Raw genomic sequence first — 15,258 nt, forward strand, 5'->3', positions numbered from 1 at the left:
AAAGGGCCTATTTTCCTATAATTCTCAGAAGTAACTAAGGAGACTGACAGAGAAGGAATGATCCCCTAGAGAGTAGAGCCAAGAGCCACTGACAACAAAGAATTGAGGCTCCAGTGCTGGGGAGTGGCCCTGGAGCCTAATTACAGAGCATCCCTTACCCAGGGAAGTGGTACCTGGCAGTGTTTGCCCAACAGGACTTAAGAATTGCTATGGACCAGACATGGTTTGGGGCCTCCTGTCAGCCTTTTGAAGTGTTTATTGTGTGAGCCTGTCTGTGCTCTAACTTTGCATGTTGGGAGGCCGTGGGAGGGGGTGGATGGGAGAAGGGGCCCAGACAGCTCCTTTTGTTCCGTATTTCTCTGGAACAAGAGTAGCTGCATCCAGATCTGACTTAGAATATGAGATTCTGGACTTGGTGTCTTGGGTGGGAGAGCATGTATTTTGCAGGTGGGAGGGTCTTGAGTAATTGTGTCCAAGAGGGCAGTGTCACAGGCGGTATCATTATTCCCAGTTCCTCACCCATCCTGTAGTCTCTTAGGCTTGCTCTGACAAATGACCAGACACTTGCCTGGCTTAGAACAACAGAAATGTATTGTCTCATGGTTCGGGGAGCCAGGAATCCAAAATCAAGGTGTCCATAGGATTAGTTTCTTTCCTGAGGGAGAATCAGTTCTGTGCCTCTCTCCTACATTCCTGTGGTCACTGGCTATCCTCAGTGTTTGTTGGCTTGTCAACACCTCCCTCTTATGTTTGTCTTTCTCATCACCTGGCATCTCTGTCTCTCTGTCTCCACTTCTCTTCTCACAAGGACACCAGTCATGTGGGGTTAGTGGCCCGCTCGAAGTCAGTCTGACCTCGTCTTAACTAATTTACCTGCAAAGACCCCAACTGCAAATAAAGTCCCTTTCTGAGGTTCTGGGCTGATGCATTCCTTGGGAGGATACTATCCAATCCCTACACACCCCTGCTCATGACTTTGCAGCCTCCCTCCAGGATGGGGAGTACTTCAGCCCCACTCATGTGTACTGGTCCATGTGTCTTGCCTGGCTGAGGGAATGTGGCTGGAAGGGAAGGTGCTCCAGTTTGGAGCCCAGGTTTCAGAGGCATTGCACTTTCAAACTCTTCCTTCTAGAAGCTTCTGACCTCCTCTATGAAATGATCTGCCGCTGGGAACTGCTGTCCCTGCCCCCTAGGCCCAATATAAGCCCCTGTGGAGCAGAGGTGGTACAGCTGTCCCCAGACCTGCCATGTCAGGGGAGCTGTTTTGGCCCACCTGCAGAGCTGTGAGCCCCAGGATAACAGCCCAGGCTCTGGGGCTGAGTTACCTGATACCCGTGGGGAAGGGGGCAGAGAGCTGGCAGCCTCCTTACTCTGTCCAAGCTGCCATGCTGGAGCGCCAGCCCAGTGTTTCCAGGGAGCTTGATGTTGTCACAAGGAGCCTAGAATCTAGATTTCCAATCCTAAATCTCCAAATTTTTTATAGGTATGTATCTTATCCAACTTTTAAAAAGAAAATCACTGTGCTGTCCCAGCCGAACACACCTGTGGACAGGATTCTGTCCGCCAGCTTCCAGCCTGTGGCCTGGGGTGCAGACTGGCCGGTGCTGGGGTGTCCCTCTATGCAGGGGCTTCCTGGGCAGGCATCATTCTGGGCAGATCCTGGTGCCAGGCAGAGAGGGTCCTCCTACGTGACATGGAAACCCCGGGCGGGTCCAGCAGCAGCCCTGGGTTCCCACCTGGAGGCAGTGCTGAGCTTGTCTCCGTGGAGGGTCCTGTATAGATGACAAGGTGCTATAGGGCTTTGTCATCTCGATGCCTTTCTGCCCCTACAAGGGCATTTGGGGTTATGCTCTTAAGAAATACTTGGCAAGAAGATGCCCACAGAGTTTATTTTACAAAATGGTGGGGTTTTAGGGATTGCTTAAAAAAAAAAAAAAAACTACTGAGAAGAGGGAGATTAAAAACACTACCGAACTGAAATCAATTCTACTGGACGAATGTCTCACTTTAAGTTTAAATCGAGTCCAAGTTCGCTTTCTCTCCCAGACTTCTAGAAGGTGGCATGCAAAATGTTTACACTTGTTTCATCTGCCTTTTGGCTAAGTCCTGGCCCACCCTCCTCCCCTTGCTTCACACTTGTTGTTGCGCTGCACACATATGCTCAACTTTATATTTACATGTATCTCATTTTTATATATGGCTTGTGAAATATGCCAGACGAAGAATGAAACAGTCCTGGAAACAGCTGGAAAATTATGCAACAGAGGGGAGATTGGGCACATGCACATTCTGTACTGCAAAGTTGCACAACAGACCAAGTTGGATATAAGTGAGGCTGGGAGGTTTTTATTTTTTCTCCAGGATGACAGCTTGCTTGGTAGAGCAGGCCTTCTGCAGAAGGCGTTTCCTCAGGAGCCTCAGCTTCCCGGGGAAAGGAGGGTGAGGCTGGAGCTGCACTGGTAACACAGAGGCTGCAGCCCGGGGAGGCTACAGGACAGCGGGAGGCAACACCTGGCGGTGGTGAGACCAAGGCTGAGGGTCCAGTGGGGCTGAGTCCAAGGTCCAGAAGGTGGAGGCCCAGGGTCGAGGGAGGCCAAGGTCCAGTTTCTAGTGAGAGGCTATCCAGCCATTTGGAGGCATCCATTTCCCTGCTGCCATGTGTCAGTGGAGAGCCTCTGAGGGACCTTGAGCCAAGTTGCCCTCATTGCCTGCTGCTCCCCCAGCTCAGGATCTTTGTCCAGGACCACCCTAGCCCTGAAATTTTCAGGTCTCTCCTGTGCCCTGGGAGGATTCAGGAGAGTAGGGCCTTGGTCCCTCAGGACAGATGGGGGTCATCCCTGAAGCTGTCCAGCCTGTGACCCTGCTTGTGCTCAGCTGTGCACACCATTGTCTTACAGGTTGGAGCCAGTAAAAGGAAACCATGAAGCCTGCAACTGCATTCAAAATCTTCATTGCCAACATCCAGGGGGCAGGGGGAGGTTTTACTCTGTTTATATAAAGAAGATCTGAGTGTCTCAGCTGACCTCAGGTATAACAGTGTGGCTGATAATGTGCTTTGCTGCTTAAAAATTGAAGATGAAATTATGGCCAACAGTGACCTGTTTAGGTTCTGTCTGAGATGCTGTGTGGAACAGAGGGTCTGGCTTGTAATGGAGGAGAGGGGTCCCCATCTCAGGGTCTGCAGAGTGGGTCAGGAGGACAGACATCATTGCACAGACTCACTGGGGAGGGATCATCTGTGAAGCTGCAGCCCAGTCATGGCTTGGAGACACGGGGCAATAATGATTCAATAACGAGTTTAGTAATGGTGGTGAAAAGCAGGAGTTTTTGGCTCAGGAGAGGGCTTGAGAGTGGAAAGTCTGTTGGGAGCCTCAGCTGCCCCAGCAAGCAGGCCAGAGCCTCCTACCATTACCACACCCCTGGGTGAGGTGGCAGTTTGTGTCCACAGCCTTCACGGCCAGGGCAGGTGAGGACGTGGCAGAGCCCGCAGGCCTGGGAAGGCTGGGGATCAGCTTGCAATGCAGACCCCGCCAGGGTTGCTAAGGAGTCTGGGGCTCCACTGAGAGCTCAGGCTGCCCCGCTGCCATGCGGAGATGGGAAATCGCCGTGGGGGAACAGCCGCTGCCTGACTCATTCGATTTCCTTCTTCTCATTTTCAGAAATGCGATTAGGGAGGCCGGGCCCTGCATGGGCTCTGGAGCGTGTGTCTGTGTGTCTTGGTCTGTGGCGTTCATGGGCAGGGGGTCAGTGTGTGTCTGCATGCCTGTTTGTGCACATGCACCAACACAGGTGGGGGCACGGTGTGTGTGTGTGTGTGTGTGGGTGCACACATGTGCAAATGAATGCTCTGGCCTCCCGTCTCCAGAGCCAGTTGCCTGTCAGGTGCCCTGAGTTGGTTTTCTGCCTTCCATTCATTTGAACTTGTTGGCAAGCTCCCAGGCCTTGGAAAGGGAGTCGTGTGGGTCCCCCCACCTGCCACCCTGCACCTCTGTCTTCCCAGCCCCACTTGGTGGGCTGCAGGGGGCACTGGTACCATGGGGAGACCATGAAAAGGAGCCTCTTAGAAAGTTCCAGCAACCTGAGGCCATGGTGGAGGTCCATCAGTGAGAGAGCAGAGAAACCTGGGGTTGACTGGAGGAATGCTGAGGCAGGCTAACTGGAGAGCTGCTGCCCACCTGGGGCTGCCAGTGCCTAACGGGCCTGCTGGGGCTGCCTGGGGCCAGAGGCCCAAGTCCCAGCCTCCCCATGTGAAGAAGGCAGAGGTAGGCTCTGCATGCAGAAGGTGGTGGCCACGATGTCTCCAATGATCAGCAAAGCCTCTGTAGGCTGTGGTACCATGCTGCTCCAGCTCATGGTTGCCCCATGGCCCAGCAGGCCCAGGGTGGCCAGATACGCTTTTTAAATTTTTTCCCAAGAGAAGCAAGAGATGCATATTTTCATGAGAACTCTATTGAGCTTTAAAAATCTTAGCAAATAATTTGAGTTAAAAAACAAAGCCCTGTGGGCTACCAGTTGGCAGTCCCTTATGCACCAGTTACAATACTTGAGTTTATAAGCAAAAGCTAATGACTCTGCTACTGTGGGCAGAGAAAGGGATTATAGGAAGGGTTCTTGGTCTGAACCCCAGACAGACAGGGGTCTCAGAGAAACACCCTCGTGGGTAGTGAGCCCTCAAGTTCTGGAGGGAGTTGGTGGGGTCCCATCAGTGCTGTCCCCCTAGGGACTACCATCCACCAGCTTCAGCTTCTTCATCTGAAAGTGGAGATGTTGCCCTGGCACCTTGATGGATGCCATGAGGATCAAGGGAGATAGTTTGCCTAAGAGCTTTGCTAATCACCAACAGATGCCCTTGTGTCACACTGACCCCAGTGTCTTCATCTTTCCACTCAAGAAAAGGGGAGGGAAACTGTGGGACCCCACCTGGCCGGTCACCTCTGCCAGGGCAGATGGGGATGGTCATAGGGCATGACATGTGTGATCCTACTCCTGAGAAGGGAGCCAGGAAGCCCCAGCTCCTAGAGCATTTTGAGATGAACATGATCTTTCTTCAGTCTCTTGTTTAAATCCTCCACTTAGAAAAAAATGCAACCTCCTGGCTGAGAACTTGAAGGCTCTGCTTCATCTGTGAGCCCCTGGGTGCTTCTCTCACCTCATCTCTTCCTTCTTTCACCACCCTCCAGCTTCACCGCTCTTCTGTCCCTGGAGCAGAGAAAGCTCTTCGCCACCTCAGGGCCTTTGCAAGTGCTGGTCTTTCTGCTTGAGATGCCCATCTCTTAGATTGCCCATTCCCGCTAACTTCTCTCTGATCTGCTTTTAGCCTAAACCTTTGCCCACCTTCTACATTCTGTATCATGGGCCTCTCTTTATTTCTTCATAGCATCTATCTTTGGAAATTATCTTGTTTTGTTGATTCATTCTGCAAATATTTACTGAGCACCTACTATGCACCAGGCTGTGTTTTGTTGATCACAGTCTTTCCTCCAAGTTTCCAGCAAGGTTGTTTATCAGGCCAAAACCAACCTTGGCATCGCAGCCATCTGTGTCCTGCAATATAGCCAGGCTTTGGTTCTAAAGTCAGTGATAATGCAACAAAAGCATGTGGTCAAAATACTCTGGAAAATTTCCTATGAACACAGTGTGGTGTCTGCAGCCCAGTGCTGTACTATGTGTACAATTGGGTACAGGGAGAGATGGGGAACAAGAGCAAGTGAGGGATGGAGGGCCTGCTCTGCTTGTAGCAGCTGAGCCCTTCCTGTGTTACATCATTTAATTCTCAAACATCACCCTGTGAAGTGGGTGAGATTATTATGCCTGTTACACAGTTTAAGAAACTGAGGCACAGGAAGGTTAAGGTTCCCAAGGTCACATGCCTGGAAAGTGACTGACAGAGCCCAAGCAGCCTCAGAACCACGTCAAGGAGTTGAAATCATCAACACTGGTGAGCTGTGACGTGCTGTAATTCTGCTCTCGGCAACCTCAGGGAACCAGGGCCCCCCCGGACAGCAACAGGAACAGGGTGGAGAATTCAGAGATCTGCTTCATTATTCCAGAGGCGCACTTGTATTTTCAGCCTCCAGCCTGCAATAGGGGCTGCTCACATCCCCTTTGCACTGAAACAGGCCATGTGCTGGGCCCCAAGCTCTGCTTGAGACTGGAAGGGAGGATGCGATCCCAGCCTTACACATGAGGAAACGGGGTGTGGGGAGGCTGAGGGCCAAGGGCGAGTCACTGAGATGGAGACACCCCATCAGGCTAGCAGGAGAGAAAGCCACTCTTGTCAACAGGCTCAACTTCAGGTGCCCTGTGGCTGATGGGATGATCCTGTGGGTGAGGCAGCCATGGCCAGGAGAAGTGACCAGGCCTGGAATGGAAGGAGTGGCAGGGAAGGGAGGGAAGATTCCAGAGCTAATGAGAATGTAGGTGGAGCTGTGACCCTTTTGATGTGGGGGTAATGGAAAGGGGAGCCCCAGAGGCAGTTGAGTTGCCAGAGGTGAGCCCAGGAGGACTGGAGCAGGGGCTGGGGCTGGGTGGAGATGGGGGCTGTGAGTAGCTGGGGCTGACGCATGTGACGGAGAGACCTGGGGGTTACTGCATTTACAGGGGTGGGCCTGGCTGGGGTGGTCGGTGGAGCAAAGACCTTTGAACTGGTGGGAAAGACTGAGATTGCCCAGGAGGGGAGAGGCCAAGTATGTGGAGACAAGGTGGCCCTGAGGAGCAGCCGAAGGCCTTGGGGACAATGTGGAGAGAGAAGTCCTCTCCTGGGGTGCTGTCTACAGCCACTGGAGGGGGCCTGCAAGAGCAACTGGGCACAGGGATGACTTATTCCACCAAAAACACAAGCTTTAAAGCTTGCTTGCACAGAAGATACAGATATATCTCCCCAGCCCAGCTCCCCGGACTTTTAGGTGGAATGATTAGAAGGGACACTGTTTTGCAGGGAGCAGAGGTAACCAGTTTCTCATGAACTCCACTTTAAATGTCCCAGGGACTTTGTGTCCAATTCTGTGTTTCTGCAGGGGAGGAGGGAGCATTTGGAGCTGCTGGGAGGGAACCAGCCAAGAGGGACCTTCCTTCTACCAGTGGGGCCTTGGCAGGGACCAGGTGTCCGGCTCCCCTTGCAGAAGCAGTGGGGCCCCCAGGGAGTCCCCAGGGGCAGCAGTCATCGCCAAAGACCCTCAACTCTACATCTAGATCCCAGTGGGTCTTGGCCTTAGGGTTCCACGGTCAGCGCCACTACCAGTCCCAGATGGAAGCTCCTGTTGTTTAAGGCCCTCACTTTAGATGCTATGTAGTGTTGGGCTAACTGGTCGAGAGGAGCTTGACACAAAGGGAGGATGGGAAGAAGAAAGCCCTGGGGGCTAGGGATCCTGGGATCCACAAGGTATTGGCTTGTAGATGGTCCCTGGATTTTAAGTGAGGAAATGCCCAGTTAGGCTTACAAAGGTTTTGAACACAAAACCCCACAATGTAACAGGATTGTGCCCTTCAAAATTACATATGCCATTTATATGTAAAGAAATTAATTCTCCATGCTCTATAGATACTGCTGTCTGGGAATGGGATATAAACATAGCATCTGGTGAGGAATGTCTTCTTTCCCCAGGCAGGGCTAAACCTGGACTGTGCCATGCTCTCATTTAGACATAAAGGCAAGTGGAGTGCTGGGGAGCACTGGGGCTGACCTCTAATATATATTCAGTCCCTGACCGTTAATCCAGGCTTGTCCCAGTAACACCTCCAGCCTCTTGTCAGTCACTGGCCATCCTTCTACCAGGTTGGAGCAAAGATGATACCCAGGGGGGCAGGTTGAGCTCTGGAGCTGCCCTACTTGCTGACGTCCTGGTATGTGAGCTTGTACATTTCCTCTTGGTTTAAGCTGGCTGTGCCACATGAAGCCAGGGGCATCATAAGGGACCCGGAAGCCTTTCTCAGAGGGAGCACTAGACCAAAATAACCCTCCTGACCTCTGTGAGAGGCCAGACAAGGTGGACCCAGGGGTCTAAGTGGGCCCAGCATATCCACTACCTGCCACACCCAGACATCCCCATGAAAATTCTTAGGCCTTGCTGCCTCTCCACCAGGTTGAGCTTATGTGCAAGTGGGTAGTCACAAGTGGACACTGACCTTTTACCTTTCCTTGGGTCATTACTGCTTAGATAGTGTCTGAGACACCAGCTTGTGTCTCCATGTAGAGGTGTTTACTGAGCCTGGATCCCCAAGCCTCCAAACTTCATGCACTTTGTCTTTCACTTCCAAGCAGAACTGATCCCAGAAGTGGTGGAGGCACCTCTGTGTGGAACATGGCGGTGAAAAACATTGCTGCCCAGATACCACCCATGTTTCCTCTTTTGCCTGACCCAGTGCCCTGTCGGGTGTGTGTGTGTGTGTGTGTGTGTGTGTGTGTGTGTGTGTATAGGTGGGATGCTCAAAAAGCAGGGAGCACTGAACTGCCTAAAGGCCACCCAGCCTCCATGTTCTGTTCTGTTCCATCAGCATTCCCCTGACTTACTGCTTACCAAGGCCGCTCTCAGCCAGAGCTCTGCCTGTGCATCTGACGGGGTCACTGCAGCCAGTGATACCAGAGGGGCATAGAGCTGCTGTCTTCAGAGGCTCCTTGACAAGGTAATAAGACCTCACAGCTTGTTATGCTCTGCATCAGGTCCCTGGGGGACTTGAAGGGTCTAGGTCCCTTCCCCCCACCCCTGGAAGCTTGCTTGTCTGGAGGGAGGACAGTGAAAGCTCACTGCTTCCATCTGCTTGTAGCCTGCAGTGTGGGCAGGGCTGGTGGAGGACCATGGCCTCGTCAAGAGCAGAACTTTTGGTTTCATGTGGCCACCAAGGGACAGGAACTGCTCTAATGAAGTCTGTACTGGCACATGTGGCCTGGAAACTAGAGGGGGAGCCAAGAGCCCTGCCCTCCTCTTCAGAATAAGGCAGGGCACCACCACTGAGGGCTGGGGCAGGCACAGAGGAAGATGTTCTGCCTTCCTAAAGTCCATGCTCCGAGGCATGTGTGATGATCAGTGACACCTAAGATGACCAGGAAAGGGCCCCATCTCTTTCTGCACCTCCTTCCTTGGGAAAATTTTTAAGGGGGGTGGTGGGCTCAGGTTCACCCTGATTTGTCTTCATCCTGCTCCCACAACACAGGACTGTCCCAGATCAGGGTTGCAACTCCAGTCCTTCAGGGACCAGGCTGGTAATGATTGTGATCAATATATAGGCAGGTGTAGGACGATAGGGAGTGGTGGGGACTGTATCAAGCAGAAGAGTTCAAGCCGGACCTAAAGACATTCAAGTTCAACTAAAAAGAAACACATATGACACACATAAACAAGCATTCCAGCTGAGTTGGCCCTGTGGTCCTTAATTGATATCTTTGGGACCTAGACTGAGTAAGAAGACTTGAGCAAAGAACTACAGGGGATTTCTGTGCCCTGCATTTCACCTGAGGAAGGGGGTGCAGAGGGAGAGCAAGCACCAGTGGGTGGGCAGCATCTCCAGAAAAAGAAGAGAGGTTGGAAGAAATAGGAGGTGACTTTTTTTGTTTGAGCTGAAGACTGGTGATCAGGAAGCTGGCCCAAGTCCACAAGGGCTCCTGACTTGGGGGATTCAACTCTAAATTGTGGTGCCTGTGTGCCTGATCCCTTCACTCAGCCTAGAGGGTGTCATGGTGGGAACTGAAGGATGGGCTGGGCAAGGGTGGTGATTTGCTCCCTGCTAGACCCAAGGTGGGGGGTCTGTGGGTGGAGCCCCAGGAGGCCAGGGGTGATGTGGGAAGGAACAGCTGCTAGGGCTTTACTCAGGAGTGTCAGGGAGACAAACCTGATTTCTAAAAATTATCCTAGTGCTGGTCTTTCAAAGTGAGCAGATAATTTAGTTACAAATAATCCCATCAGAAAATGTCATTGACTTGCAAAGTGAGAGATCCATTCCTTTTCATTTTCCTTTCAATCTCCTGATTGCATTAAAGGGAAGGTCTCTGCTTCTGCTAGTCTGTCTCAACACTTTTCCAACACCTTTTGCAGGCAGTAGTATCTAGAATTTGACAACATTTTTTTTGTCATTTTATTTATTTTTGCTGGATGTCTTTGAATTATGGCAAAATTTGGCTTTTCCATCATGGTAGTGATTTAGAGTATCCTTTAAAATCCTTTAAATACCATATAAAGGCATAACAATGGTGGGGGTAGGAGGATTATGGCGAAACTATCAACCTGGCAGGGAAGTGAGTGAGACAGGAGGACATGGCCCTTGAAGAAGGCTGCTGGTTGGGTTTCTTTCATCTTTTGAGGAGGATGAGAGTACAGTCAGCCACAGGAGGAAGGAGTTGGAGAATGCCATGGGTTTTACGACAGCACCTAGCTGGACCTGACTCCGGGCTGCCTGGTTCCCTCAGCCTTCAGGATTCAACCCATGCTGCTTTTTATGGGAAATCCTCCAGGATGTCTGTCTGTAGAGTCCCTTTCTTCCTAAACACTGATCACTTCCACTTTCTTGGAATCAGCTGCATCATCAAAGGTCACAAAAGTGGGTGCTTGCTGGGGATCTATGGCACCTGGCAGGGCATATTCCCATTTAATGGTTGATAAGCAGAAACATTGGCCCAATGTGGCCATGCTTTCCAATTTCTCAGGATAAGTCAGAATTCTAAATTCTTATGTGCAACTTCACCGTTTTTAATGTTGACAACAAATGTTCACCATACTTGGGGCCTGGATCTTGCCTCAGATACCCTCAGGTAATAAGCTCTCAGTGAAGATGGACATCAAGCTGCTGAGCCCTCACACCCAGGTCCTGAAAATGACGGAATGGAGGATAGGAAATCACAGCTAGAGGGAACTGTGTAAGTCATGTGTTTCCCCATAAGACTGGGCCCTCCTGGTGGGCAGGGAGGGGCCGGAGTCACCAGGCCCTGCCTGACCAGAGCCAACCCCAAGGCCCTCGCCACACAGGCCTGGCGCAGGGTGAATGAGAAGGTCCAAAGGGACAGGTGTCCCCTCTGAGGAAGTGAGGCAGAAGCCTGAGATCACATAGCAGAGATGCTCCACAGATACATGCCTAGAAGAGGGTTTCCTGGAGGCAGTGAGAAGATCATTGTGCAGGGGGACAAAAGGCCGGGTAAGACTGTGACTTTGGGCAATGGGAGGGTCAGGGCCCCACTAGAGAGGAGGGATTCCAACTGTGGATGAGCTTTGAAAGCAAACATACTCCAGGTTGGAGAAGGATGTCTTGGAAAAGGGGTGTAGAGTAAAAGAGGCTATTGCAGGCAGGGTCTGGGCAGTGAAAAGGCCGGGAGGCTAGAATGTCCTCGAGGGATTCAGGATGGTGAGGGCGGCAGCCCGCCTGAGCTCTAGGAGAGCGGGCCCAGGTCTGGGTGGAGGAGGCTGTGCTCCGAGGCTGCAATAAGGGGGACAGGGACTTCAGGCAGGCAGGAGTTGGGGACCGAGGGAACCTTGCCTATCTCTATAAGGGTAAAAGTTGGTCTTTGGGGTGGCCCCGGCAGTGCATGAACTCGCCTATAAAGGCGTCCTCGGACCTCTGGGGTCCTATCTCCCCACCCATTCCCGCGCCCGCCAGTTCTGCCCCAGGGCGCACAGAGAGGGTGAGGCGGCCCCTTCCGCCCCGGGGCTGACGGTTGGGATCCGGGGCGCCGCCGAGACTCCCTGCATGGGGCTGCTCGCTCTGGAGGGCGCCGCTCCTCCAAGAGGGTGCTCCGCGCTGGCGCGGGGCGCGCGCAGGGCGGCCGGCGATGGGCTTCCCCCGGCCCGGCCCGGGGCGCTTCTCTGCCGCCGCCTCCGGGTGTCTCTGCTTCGCTGCGAGCAGGGAACCGCAGCGGCGGCGGCGGCGGCCGCGCCAAGAAGCGCCGGGTCACCGCAGGCTGAGGCGCCCGCCGTCCCCGCCTCCCCCTCGCTCGCCGTCTCCCTCCCGCCCGCCTCCCTCGCTCGCTCCTTCCCTCTCCCCGCCTCCCCTCGCGCTCCCCGCCCTCCGCCCCGCGCCTCGCCTCCTCCGCCCCGCGCCCTGCGGTGCTGCAGCTGCGGGCGGCTCCAGCTGCCCCCAGATGTGGGCTGGGCGGCGCGCGGGGAACTTTCGCGCCGGCTGCGAGTGCGGGGCCCCGGCTGCGGCCCGGCTGCCATGGATCCGCCGGCTGGAGCCGCCCGCCGCCTGCTCTGCCCCGCGCTGCTGCTCTTGCTCTCGCCGCTCCTGCCGCCGCCGCCCGCCGCCCGGCTCGCAGCCGCCGCCGACCCCCCAGGTAGGTGCGGCCCGGCCCTGCCCCGCAACCCCGGTCGCCGACCCTGCCCCGCGTGCCCGCATGCCCCGCCGCCCCCTCCCCTGGCGGCGTCCGCTCGGACTTGGGCAAACTCTGCGCGCCCCGCCCGGGGCCAAGTTGGCCAACTTCGGGGCCGCGTTGGTCGCACAGGGGGCGCCCCGCGGCGCACCCAGGCGCCTGGGGCCGGGGGAGCCTCGGAGCACTCGCGGCTCCCGGGATGCCGAGCGTGGAGACGGAGGGCTGGGCAAGCCCCGCGGCGGAGAGCGCAGCGCCAGCCCCGGCGGGTCCTGGGGAGCCAGGGCGAGGCGGCTCCCGGGCTCGCGTCCGGGGACGCTCGGGAGGAGCCGGGTGCCTAGCGCGCTGCCTTGGGCCCTGAGGACCGGTTGGGGCTCCCCGGAGGGGCTCCCCAGAGGTTCGAAGGACCTTGTGCCGCCCCTCCCTGCCTCGGGCGTGCAGGCAGGGGGGCCGGCAGCGGGCTGACCGAGAGCCGGACACGGAGGACAGGCCGCCCGTGCCCGGGGGAGCCGAGCCATTGCCGCTCCGGAGGAGAGTGGCGAGGCCGGGCGGCGGGGGCCGCCGAGGGGTAGAGGCGCATGGGTAGGAGGCCAACCTGGAATGGTTTCGGAGCGGCCCCATGTCCTGCCAAGGACGGTAGTTTCAAGGGGCAGGGGACGCTCTCACGGGGCCTTCCCTGGGGGAACTGTGAGGAGCCCCAAGCCGGAACGGGGCAGGGGCCAGAGCTCTTGGATGGCAGGGTCCGAGAGCGGGACGGCCCGGGAGGCAGCGGGGCTCCGAGTGGTAGCCCTGTTAACGCCCCTTCGCGGTCGGAAGACAGCCGGGGAGGTGCAGGCTAGTTTCTAGGGACTGCCTGGGGGAATGCCCTTGCCTTCGCAGTGGGGGCGGGGGCTGGGGGCGTGTGGGGCTCGGTGGGGGGGCTCTGGGGCTCCGAGGTCTCAGCGGATCTAACGCCCCTTTCCGTTGCAGGCGGGCCCCTGGGGCACGGAGCGGAGCGCATCCTGGCGGTGCCGGTGCGCACTGACGCCCAGGGCCGCTTGGTGTCCCACGTGGTGTCGGCGGCGACGGCCCAGGCGGGGGTACGGGCCCGGAGGGCCGCCCCAGCCCAGACTCCGGGCTTACTGGGAGGCAGCGAGGAGGAGGACCCTGGCAGCCGCCTCTTCTACAATGTCACGGTCTTCGGCCGAGACTTGCACCTGCGGCTGCGACCCAATGCCCGCCTCGTGGCGCCTGGGGCCACCATGGAGTGGCAAGGCGACTCAGGCGCCATCCGCGTGGAACCCCTGCTTGGGACCTGCCTCTACGTCGGAGACGTGGCCGGCCTGGCTGAAGCCTCCTCTGTGGCACTCAGCAACTGCGACGGGCTGGTGAGTTCGCACTTCCCTAGTGTCTGTCTGTTCACTGGCTTTGCCTGGGCTCCAGAAGTTTTTCTGTCCACTGCCCTTACACGGGAGTCCCCTGGGAGGGAAGGCCTGCATGGAGGACCTTTTCTGCACCCGTGTGCTTAGGGACCATGGGGCACCGACTGAACGGATTGATTGGCAGAAAGGCAAATTTTGACTGATCTGAGAGGGGTGATTTGTGCAGGGGGAGGCCAGTGTCTCCAAGCCCTTTTCGAATAGTAGAGTGTGGTCTCCCTCTTGCCTGCTGGCACAGATCTTGTCTTGCATCCAGGTGTGTGCATATCCCTGTGAGTGTGCCCATTTGCACATGTGTTTTGGAATGTCAGCATGTACTGGTGTCTGGGTACCTATGCACCTGTGTGAACATGAACATGCTGTTGTGTGTCTTATGCATGTGTGTATCTGTAGGTTTCTGCTCATTTGTGTGTTGGAGTGTCTGTTGAGTGTGACCCTGTGCATTTGAGCATGGGTGGGTGATGTGTGTGTGTGTGGCGGTGCCGGGGGGTGGGGGTGGGGGGCACGAGTGCTGGCAGCCTGTCTTCTTGTTTTTGTGTGTGCAGGTGGCACCAGCCCAGGTTGTAGCCAGTGGTGCTGAAATGCCCAGTTATCCCTCTGCCCCCTGGCTGACCGGGAGCCACTGATTTTTATACTGTGGTTTCCTGTGGAACTCCAGCTGGTTATTTGAAAAGTCGGTTTTCTCTAATTTGAGCCAAGGGGAGCATTTGGAAAGGCAGGCTCTGGTGCCCATGGCAGACCTGGAAGGACAGGAGAGACACTGAGTCCCCTCCTGGGACTGTCTGGGCCACCCAGTGTGACTGGAGCCCTGGTAAATTCTCCTGTTTCCAGGGGCCCAGAGGGACCATGGCTTGACTGAAGGGGGCCTCGAAGGAAGCTTGGATCGATGCTCAGGGAAGAGGCTGACATTGGCAGTGTTCTGTCCGGCTGCCCGGGGGCCTGGCACATGGCAGAAGCCACTGCAGTTTTCTATTTTGGATTGGGTGTGTGGTGGTCAGGCTGGCTGTGTTGGCCAGACATCTGAAGCCGCCCACCGTGGGTTCTGCTCTAATTGCTGTTTAGGGCACTCCTGCTCTGAGCAAGTGGCTGTTCTCCCAGCCCTGCCGGTTCCTGAGTCCCCGTCCTCAGACTCGACCTGCCAGCTGCAGAGCCAGCAATTACACCAGAGCTCCACAACCGCTGGTGTTCTTTTTATGGAGACACAGGAAATGTCACTTGTTGCTTCGGAAAATCACTGCCTTTGGCTAGATTTAGTTAGAACCTGGGCGTATTGCAAACACCTGTAAGTGTCCTTGGAGGAGTTGGGGTGACATGGTGCAGCCCTTTATATCCCCATTGTCTCCAAGGAAGTTCTGGACCTCATAGGTGTGTCTCACGTTACGCTGGAATTTCCTAAATCAAAGGAAATGAGTGCTGGGGATTTGCTCAGGGGTGGGGTGGGATGGGGGAGTTGACATGGATGTCCTCTCTTGGTGGACTCCTGTGTAGGGAGACTTCGTCACTGTATCTTTCACCCATTTGTTCATTTGGCAGTTCATTTGTTCAGCTGGCACC

General features: G+C 55.4%; 1 protein-coding gene across 2 annotated transcripts in view; it reads left to right on the top strand.

The window, feature by feature from the left end:
* Positions 1-11,989: 11,989 nt before the first annotated feature.
* The window catches only part of ADAMTS2 (ADAM metallopeptidase with thrombospondin type 1 motif 2), a 233,869-nt gene continuing 230,600 nt past the window's right edge, over positions 11,990-15,258 (top strand). Inside the window, exons 1-2 of one of the 2 annotated variants that reach the window (XM_036892594.2) lie at positions 11,990-12,253; positions 13,256-13,653. In XM_036892594.2, the coding sequence (XP_036748489.2) occupies positions 12,136-12,253; positions 13,256-13,653 (516 nt within the window). In that variant the 5' untranslated portion in view covers positions 11,990-12,135. Of the gene's footprint in view, positions 12,254-12,518; positions 12,923-13,255; positions 13,654-15,258 lie in introns of those variants that run through there. The other variant, XM_036892595.2, reaches the window with a different exon arrangement.

Source organism: Manis pentadactyla, chromosome 13 (genome assembly GCF_030020395.1).
Source record: "Manis pentadactyla isolate mManPen7 chromosome 13, mManPen7.hap1, whole genome shotgun sequence".
Lineage (NCBI taxonomy): Eukaryota > Metazoa > Chordata > Mammalia > Pholidota > Manidae > Manis > Manis pentadactyla.